Source organism: Salmo salar, chromosome ssa02 (assembly GCF_905237065.1).
Source record: "Salmo salar chromosome ssa02, Ssal_v3.1, whole genome shotgun sequence".
NCBI lineage: Eukaryota > Metazoa > Chordata > Actinopteri > Salmoniformes > Salmonidae > Salmo > Salmo salar.
Window position 1 is genome coordinate 50,292,970 of NC_059443.1, and position 10,324 is coordinate 50,303,293.

The following is a 10,324-nucleotide window of genomic DNA, read 5'->3' on the forward strand; positions in this document are numbered from 1 at the left end:
CTTGTTAATTAAGCTATAATTGGCTAACAATGCTTGTTGTTTGACCCATGAAGCACGTGTTTATTCATTATTTAAATGTAATATTGACCTTTATCTGTGCCTTATGTAGTACAGAGTTATTTTTATGCTAATAATACTGTACTTGGGCGTAGGTTAGAATGGTATCACTTGCAGCATCTATTGATTACTTTAAGGTTATCAAGACTAGCGTGTGAATCAAGATGATCTGGACCATCCTACAAGGGCCTCTGTGCCAAGTTTGATTACAGTGTGTTTTACTACAGAATGTCTCGAAGAGGCATCAGAAAAATGTGCCTTACCAGCCTCCAATTCTTGTGTTCTTTTTAATATGTTAGAGGGATCTTGTCTGACTTTTTAGCCTCTATTCACAGTATTCCCCAGCAACCATTAGGCAACTGCAGGGGATGACATTTCTACTGCTGAGAAGTCCAGTCGGTGTCTATTATGCTATAATGATGTGGTGAGCTTTCCAAGAGTCAACGATGTGGTAAGCTTTCCAGATCCATAAACAATGTGTGTGTCTGTGTGTGTGTGTCTATCTGTGTGTCTGTCTGTGTGTCTCCATTCATATCCATCCATCCACAAACACACAGACCCCAGTTAGCAAACAAACCACTGACCTCGTCAACATTCTCGAAGGCGTTGATGACGTCGTACGGCAGGCAGGAGAGCAGGTCGATGACGAACCACGTCTTGACGTAGTTCATCCGGATCAGCTTGGGGTCCGAGATTACCTCTCCGGCTGGCCCCACAAACGTGGTATGGAAGTTGAGCACGATGTCCACCAGAAAGATGACATCCACGATGCTGTCCACCACCAGCCAGGTGACGTTGTTCTGCTTGGTCTGGAGGATTAGAGTAGAGAATCTTCGTTACTTAAGTAGTAGAGTAGAGAATCTTTATTACTTAAGTAGTTGAGTAGAGAATGAATATAAGTTATCCCTGAGTGGCAATTTACTTTACAGCTGGTACATAGTCAATAAAAGTACACACAAACAAAGTAAAAATCCCCAAAAACAGCTTGCTAAGGTTCGGTTTGGGGTTTAGAGTAAGGGTTAAGGTTAGGGTAAGGGTTAAGGTTAGGGTTAAGGTTAGTGGGTAGTTGAATAGAGTTTAGACCTTGAATGAGACGTTGTAGGGCACCATGATGGCTGTGTAGAAGGTCAGGATGAGGATGACCCAGTCCCAGGTGGTCTTGAAGGCGCAGTAGTGGAGGATGATGTGGGGAGGAGTTTTAGGCGTCTCCTGCTTGTACTGCGGGAGGATGTCTGAGCCCAGCTGGAGGACCTAGGTTGTTGGTTAAGAAACAGTTGGTAACAAGTCATGAATGAGTCAGTGTTTTGGCAGCTAGCTACCTTGAATTAGCCTGGTGGAACCAGCCTGATCGCTGCGTAGAATGGTGACCGCGATCAGGCTAGTTCCACAAGGCTAACACTGAATTGGACCAGCGTGTCATCTGTTTCTCCTGCTATTTACCATTTCAGGTGTGTGTTTTTACCTAGTGTACATAAAAATATGACAACATTTTAGTTTGTTATGACAGTGTCTCTTATTGTATGAGAGCGATAACTTTGACATAACACACATAATATAAAATAGTAAGTCATGGCAATATAATGACCATGCTCTGTAGTCTTTTGGACCGCACAAAGACAGTTCAGTGTTGCCTTGATTTCATCTCTCAGTATCTCTTGGAAAAAGTGACATAACTCTTTATCCCAATCAATATAACATACAAAAAAAAGTGGAATTCCTCTCTCCCTTAATATATTTTTTTAATTAATGTAACTTTCCAGGATCAACAAATAAACTAACTGTAGCCATTTTGTTTTACCTAAGCTACTGTAGCAAGCTCATCTTCCCATTAGTAAACAGAGCACCTTATCTGACCATCTAAACACAATTAGCTTTTCCACCATTTTTCAAGAAACAGGATGTTGCTAGAAGATGGTGGTGGTAAGACATCTTGGACTAGTCCCAGAAGATGTCAGAGGAGATATCTACCCAAACAATCAGTCCCCTTGGGATATCAGAGAACTAGATTTTATTTCTAGCCTAGGGATTTTCAGAGGACTAAGGACTATTCAATCAAACCAGCATTGCTGTATGGTATATGCACTGTAGACTGTAGTATAGACGGCTGCATTATTCAGAGTAAAAAAAGTGTACGTGTGCCAGTAATAATCAAGTCCATAAACAAGTCAAACATTGCTGAAGCAGATTTAATTGAATCCTGCACCTGCTGACATCTATCCTTTTACACACTGATTATAAGTGAGTGCACTGGTTATAAGTCACTCTGGATGAGAGAGTCTGCTAAATTAGTCATGTAAATGTACATTTAGGTTACACAACTCCACAGCAAAGGTCATAGGGCAGGGTTCCCCAATGGGCGGCTCACGGGACAAATTCTTTGTCAAATACTATATCTGTTTCGGCTTCTTGCGGTCAAATGCGTCAAATTATGTATAACTATGTTCCTGCCCCCCGACCATGCGCTCAAGCCCACTGCTGAATGTAATTGGGGACTTCTGCCATAAGGATTTATGGTCAGGACTATATATAGAGTGATCATTCATATTAGAGGTGTGTCTGTCTGCAGAGTAACAGTTGCCCAGGTGGCCAAGGGCTTGCGGTCTTCTGCTTTGGGAATGGAAAGACACACTTCATTAGCTCAGAAGTTGCGAGTGAGTATGGGGACAGGATTAGGCATTTCATCTGAAGCTAAACAGAAGTGGGCTTGGAAAAATGAGACGGGTGCTCCTTCCAGAAACACTTAGGCAGATGAGTGCTTATCAACAGGGACAGAGGCACACACTCTACCTCAGCCAGACGAGAGTGCTTGTGGACGTTTTCGCCCTTGTGGACGGTGGGTGCCAGCTGCTGCAACACTCCCCGGCTGCTCGTCAGGGCCCGGGTGAGCCGAGCTAATTTACCCCATCCTGAATGACAGAGTCAAAGAAATGTGGAATACCAAATCAACCCATATCCACTCCCTTTAGCCTTGAAATCAAGACTGAATCATGCTGCATTTAAACAAATGTGACACTGAGCTAAATTCAAACTGAATTTTCAGGCTACTACCCCGTAGGCATATCTGTAAATCTGAAAAGATTTACTAGGTGTATTCAATATTACGGAAATTATTCATAGCAAATTTGATGGCAAATGGAACTAATACCATATGCTTATACCTATCCATTTCTTTCAGATCTGCATGAACTGCCTAAAGACAAGGGCTAGCTAGCAGTTGATTTGGAATTGTGAGAAAGTCCAACATTACTAGCTCAAATTATCAGACAAAAATGTAAGTAGTAATGTGAAATGCTGCACTGTGGTTTCTCTCAATAATGTCAGCAACCCACATTTGTAGCTGTCTAAAACCAATCGCATCTACTATCCTCAGCGTGATCCTGTCCTCATTAAAAACAGAATCTTCCTTAGATTATCTGAAATTCAGTGTCACGCCAACCTTTCACAGAGTCATCCTCAATGGGCTGTTTGAATGCCGTGATGTCACTGAAGGTGCACAGAAACAACACCACCTTGTCCTGCTCATTCCTGATAGGAGCGATCGTAACAAAGAACCACACCGGCATCCCTGTAGGAAACACAAAATGGTGTTATGGTATCTGTTCATATTCTAATGAATCTCATAAGTAATTGATGTAACAATTTAATTTGATATGATTCAATCAACAGAGAGCAAAGAAACACTTACGATTTTTCTTATACATGAGAATTTCGAACGAATTCATCTCATAATTCTCAAAGATCTGTTGAACTTTCTCACCCGTCTCCTTGTCTGTGAGCTCCCCATACATGAAACTGAAAATTGCATTGTTGGTGCTAATTTACATACACAACAAATAAAACTGGATAATACATTCAGATTCTACCAGAGCTTAGGCAGATGTGACACTGTTCTTGAAACAAATTATCCCAGCTACAAAGGCCTCACGAAAAACATTGCGGCTCACAAACAACATGGTTAAGCCATCTGCATAAGCACTGGTCACAGCGAATGTCATGTTGAATTCACATACAGTTGAAGTCAGAAGTTTACCTACACCTTATCAAAATACATTTAAACTCAGTTTTTCACATTTCCTGACATTTAATCCTAGTAAAAATTCCCTATCTTAGGTCAGTTAGGATCACCACTTTATTTTAAGAATGTGAAATGTCAGAATAATAGTAGAGAGAATGATTTATTTCAGCTTTTATTTCTTTCATCACATTCCCAGTGGGTCAGAAGTTTACATACACTCAATTAGTATTTGGTAGCATTGCCTTTAAATTGTCTAACTTGGGTCAAACGTTTCAGGTAGCCTTCCACAAGCTTCCCACAATTAATTTGATTAATTTTGGCCCATTCCTCCTGACAGAGCTGGTGTAACTGTGTCAGGTTTGTAGGCCTCCTTGCTCACACACGCTTTTTCAGTTCTGCCCACAAATCTTCTATAGGATTGAGGTCAGGGCTTTGTGATGGCCACTCCAATACCTTGACTTTGTTGTCCTTAAGCCATTTTGCCACAACTTTGGAAATATGCTTGGGGTTATTGTCCATTTGGAAGACCCATTAGCGACCAAGCTTTAACTTCCTGACTGATGTCTTCAGATGTTGCTTCAATATATCCACATAATTTTCCTACCTCATGATGATTTTGTGAAGTGAACCAGTCCCTCCTGCAGCAAAGCACCCCCACAACATGATGTTGCCACCCCTGTGCTTCACGGTTGGGTTGGTGTTCTTCGGCTTGCAAGCCTCCCCCTTTTTCCTCCAAACATAACGATGGTCATTATGGCCAAACAGTTCTATTTTTGTTTCATCAGACCAGAGGACATTTCTCCAAGATGTACGATCTTTGTCCCCATGTGCAGTTGCAAACCGTAGTCTGGATTTTTTATGCCGTTTTTGGAGCAGTGGCTTCTTCCTTGCTGAGCTGCCTTTCAGGTTATGTCGATTAAGGACTCATTTTACTGTGGATATAGATACATTTGTACCTGTTTCCTCCAGCATCTTCACAAGGTCCTTTGCTGTTGTTCTGGGATTGAGTTGCAGTTTTCGCACCAAAGTACGTTCATCTCTAGGAGACAGAACACATCTCCTTCCTGAGCGGTATGACGGCTGCGTGGTTCCATGGTGTTTATACTTGCGTACTATTTTTTGTACAGATGAACGTGGTACTTTCAGGAATTTGGAAATTGCACCCATGGATGAATCAGATCTATGAAGGTCTACAATTTTTTTTCTGAGGTCTTGGCTGATTTCTTTTGATTTTCCCATGATGTCAAGCAAAGAGGCACTGAGCTTGAAGGTAGGCCTTGAAATACATCCACAGGTACACACCCATTGACTCAAATTATGTCAATTAGCCTATCAGAAGCTTCTAAAGCCATGAAATCATTTTCTGGAATTTGTATGTAAACTTCTGACCCACTGGAATTGTGATACAGTGAATTATAAGTGAAATAATCTGTCTGTAAGCAATTGTTGGAAAAATGACTTGTGTCATGCACAAAGTAGTTGTCTAACTGACTTGCCAAAAATATAGTTTGCTAACAAGAAATTTGTGGAGTGGTTGAAAAACTAGTTTTAATGACTCCAACCTAAGTGTATGTAAACCTCCGACTTCAACTGTACGTGTGCTAGTTCAGAGGCACATTTGAATTCCTTAGTGCCTATATTGTTTTCTCCCATTCCAAAACACTTGACTGCTGTTGACTGAAATTACCGGAATTTGCATGGAACAAACATTGTCAACTTATGTCTTATTTATATTGTAGTAACAATAGGATTACTAATGTATAGAATGTACTTGTATGTTTAAACATTTATAAACTGTGTCTCGAACCCAGATTAAGTCTATTCCTGGACTAAAAATCACTTTTATTAGATATTTTCCATTGAGTATGACTTTAAATCGGGCAATCTGCAGTTCAAACAATAAAGCGGGCACCCTGACATTTTTTGGGGTTAACAAGCTATGGGATGGGGCTGGAGAAATGTTACCACTCTCAAATTCATGGACAGAGCTATGGATACAAGGATTGACCATCCGTGATATTAAAATGATCGTTTTAACCATGTTTTGAGGCTATAAAGTGTTTGTTTACAATAATCTTTACCAACAAAAGAGTAAAACCAGCTTTTATTTTGGGTTCTGAAGGGGTATGACAGTATCTATAAGTTATATTCAAGAATCATTGGGTATATATTATAATAATTGGATGTACCAATTGCCCCTTTAAATCCAGGAGTAGGTTTAATCTGGGTCCAGGAAACCAGCCCGATATGTTTATATGTTATTGTAGATATACTGTATTTATACTCTACTGTATAGTATTGCTGTTAGTGAAACAAAATGCTGACCCACAAAATCAGTGGTGCCATAATGCAGTCATAAGTAGCAAAGTGAGTACCTGCAGGTGCTACTCTTCTGCATGACCTCAGCACGGTGGTAACCGGAGAGCTTGCAGAAGCCGTCGTTGCTGTACACAATGGGCCAGTTCACAATCTGGGCATTGCCCAGAACAAAGTTGGTATCTACCCAGGGAGGGAAAACAACATGAAATCTGTTGAGAAAGAACTGATAGAAACTACTACAGCCCTATTAACTGTCTAACTCATTATTTTACTTGGAAGTTATAAGGTACCTGGATGTAGGCCTACTTGTCTTTATTTCATGAAATCATTATTGTACTTTTAAAATTAAATTGAAAACATGGCTCAAATCTATCCAAACCTGTACACATAAGTTATCTGTGTTTCTCGTATGTAAGACGACAGTTGATGATAGTTTTTTTATTACGAATAAGTTATTGTTCTTATTCTATATTATTGGATGTAATGTATTTGTATATTGTATTGTTTTAGTGAGTATTTGTATTGTGGCTGTGTAACTGCCCATAGCTTCCCTGGGACTACAGGTGCAAATTAGCCTTTGACTTTTGTAATATTGATGTTGATTAATGTGTACTGTACCCTATATATATTTTTTTTTTATAAAAAAAAATGTTTAATCAAAATTAGTAGTCAGCTAACAAGTTAGAGTTAGGTAAAACCAGGTATTACTGTAATACTGAGCATTATGGCATATTGTTGAGTAATAACTGTTACCATCTACATCTATCTAGATAAATATCAAACAGACAAATTAGCGCATTGTAAAATAAAGTTTGAAGCATACTTAATATACTACCATACTTCTAAATATGTACTGCCAACTATAGTATGTGAATGTAAAATGTATTGGACATGAAATACATGTCGAACTCCACTATAGAAACAGGGGAAAGAAAGCATCTAAAACATTGCCATGATGATACAGCATATTGGCAAAGATGTTTTACTTGTTGTGGAAATTGAATCCGAGGCTACTGCAACAAGGTTGAGAGAAGAGTGAAAACGTGACAGTGAAATCAATATGCTGTACACAAAATCCAACAATTTCACTGTTGCCGATATGACCAATACATCATCTGCCAATATTAATCGGTCAATATTAACCTGAATATTGCATACTTTTTCATTTGCAGAAAGCTACTACATTAAACAATGTTTAAGATTCCACTGGTTCAAAGGGGTTACGATACAACACCACATATCCCTCTTGTATAGTATCGGACAGATTCAGGTGCCGGTATCCATTGTACCACAACTTTAAACCTGGTAAATGGGGTCTTGCCTGTTTTAATGCAACCTGACTAACATTATCATTGGCTGGGCAGTGGTGCCAATCATTATAACATTGTCTATCATTGGCTAGGTAGGCAGTGATGCAGTAGTAGCAGTGACCTCAGAAGGTGCTGTGTTGTGTTTAAATGTCAGGCGTCACTTTTAAGACTACATTCATTACAGTGTCATTAAAATGGCCCAGTTCTAGGTGATGAGCCAGCACATTTCAAGCAGCTGGGTGTTTTGCCCTTCGACCTTAGCTGCCCAATTCCAAAACTCTCTGAGCAAACTTTGAGCGGGGACTACCTCATTTGTGAAGTGGTCTTGGTACCATTATACATAACCTATGTGTCTATAATGGGGTGGGGGTAGAGAGAGCATAAGATGTTTTCCTCTCTTGTCTAGCACACTCAGGGGATGTATGTATCAAGCATTTCAGATCAGGAGTGCTGATTTAGGATCAAGTTCCCCCCCTCATCTTATTCATTGTGACCTAAAAGGCAATAAACACTGATCCTAAATCCGCACTCCTACTCTGATTTATTTTGTACTTACAGTATACTTAATCTCGCTCTTATCTTAAGAAAATATGTATTCTTCATACATATTAACAACACAGACCGACATGAGAATGTCACGAGACCATCACAGACATTGGGTATGTCAAAACATAATGTTTCACAAGACTGACACAACGCCTTGAAAACATGGGGAGTAGTACGGAAACTGGAGGGAGTTTATCTACTAGAGTATATCCCACATAGAATAGGATAGCATCAGGAATGAAAACTTGGGAAGCAAGTGCAAAGAATATTTGAGGGTGAAGCTATTCACCATAAGTGAGGTCTATGTGATAAAAAGTGGATAAGAAAAATGGGTCGACAGAACACAAACAAGTCTATGGTGGATGATTGGGGGAGGAACATAAAGGGGACATGACACCACTTTAAAACACTGCTTATACCTGTCTGTCTATGTGATAATGTCCAAACTGAAAAGTTAAAAAGAAAAGTAGTTAAAGCAAGAGGCAAAAAACAGTGTCAAAAACAGATAAATTAATTAACCTTTGCAAAAGTTCCCGTGGCAAGCATGTCACTTTCAGAATAAATCAACGGATTAATTTTGCCCAACAAGTCTGGGTGCCTCCGCAAACCAATACATTGAAAACCAGTTTTAATTTGGGTTTACAACATGAATCGAATAATTATGTGAAGAGGAAAATGTTAATCCATTCATTTAGTTATTTATTGCACAAATCATGTGGAATGCAGTGATGTTTTGGTTTATTTTTAGGTGCAGTACAGTTGACTGGTAAGGAATACAAATTGTAGACAGCTATTTATTTGAGTTTTTTGTTGTAAAGACAACATCCATTAAATGCCATTATTGTTTGAATTGTTGAATCATTCTTTGCATAGCATGCTGGCTGTATAAATGTATAAATCAAATAGGCTAATCAACAACAAAAAAACGGTTAACAATGACTAGTGTCAATAATCGGTTAGTTGTCCTGAGTGTTTTGGTTTTAATTAAATCAATGTTTTTCAATGATTGGACAATGGACTATCATCCACAGTGTTTCTTCCTACAACATAAAAACGAACACATTCCTACCATTGGATCTTCGGACGATGTTCTCGAGAAAAGTGTTTTGTGGGGCCACAAGTCCTCGACGTCCACCTGCCATTCCGCCTCGTCATTCAACGTCGGTATAAAGAGAACGCGTTTAGAGTGAAAGGATGCCTGAATTATCCGTAGGATGATACAGCTGCTCAAATCTCCACTCGGCTGCTTTCATGGTCCCTGTTCTGCTTAGATATGATGAGTGGAAGAATCCCTCACCTCATGCTGTTCCGACCGTTCGTCCCGTGGCAGTGCTCCCTCTGTTGAAGACGGGATGCAGGCAGACAGCGCATCACCTGTCTCTCGTCTCACATCTTTGCACATGAGTACCCCACCCCCACAATTGCGTGAAGGAATACCGAGTAGGTTACTAACAGCCCTGCGTATAGGCTATGAAGAACACGTTAGGCCTTATACTAGAACCCCAAAAATGGAAAACTGACTGGAAATGCGATTATTTTGCGCAGTGGATTCCGGGAAAACAACACAGATATATTGCACTTCACACTGGTAGGTGTTGCGACCTCATCGCTTTTTTTAGGCTAATAGGCCACAGAGGGGAATTAGAGCAGGTAGCCTGCCTTCAGGAGTGCAAGGACTAGCATCCCAAGGACTCAACACACACACACAGACAGAGAGACCAGGGTTGTGTAGGTTAGGCTACTTTCTAAATGTAATGTGTTAGTTAAGTTACTAGTTACATGTCCAGAATTGTAATCACTGATGTAACTTTTGGATTACCCAAACTCAGTAACGTAATCAGATTACTTTCAGTTACTCTTGGATTTCTTTCCCTTTAAAAGGAAAACTCCTCCCCAAAACTTCTTCTAAAACAATTTTGGTATTTGTTTCATCAGTCCATTGTTGATATAGTCCCAAAATGTTTTGCATCATGCGAAATGCATCATACTGGCTGTATTTCTGTATTTTGAAAGTTATATATCATTAAAACTTGATTGCTGACATGCAAAACATTTTGGGACTATATCAACAATGGAC

General features: G+C 39.7%; 1 protein-coding gene across 1 annotated transcript in view; it reads right to left on the reverse strand.

The window, feature by feature from the left end:
- The window catches only part of LOC106585074 (potassium voltage-gated channel subfamily H member 1), a 59,651-nt gene extending 49,755 nt beyond the window's left edge, over nt 1-9,896 (reverse strand). The window contains exons 1-7 of the mRNA XM_014170860.2: nt 9,317-9,896; nt 6,448-6,571; nt 3,743-3,849; nt 3,494-3,622; nt 2,845-2,963; nt 1,141-1,308; nt 642-866 (exon numbers count right to left, since the gene is read on the reverse strand). Coding sequence (XP_014026335.1) covers nt 642-866; nt 1,141-1,308; nt 2,845-2,963; nt 3,494-3,622; nt 3,743-3,849; nt 6,448-6,571; nt 9,317-9,389 — 945 coding nt within the window. The 5' untranslated portion in view covers nt 9,390-9,896. The remainder of the gene's footprint in view (nt 1-641; nt 867-1,140; nt 1,309-2,844; nt 2,964-3,493; nt 3,623-3,742; nt 3,850-6,447; nt 6,572-9,316) is intronic.
- Nucleotides 9,897-10,324: the final 428 nt, after the last annotated feature.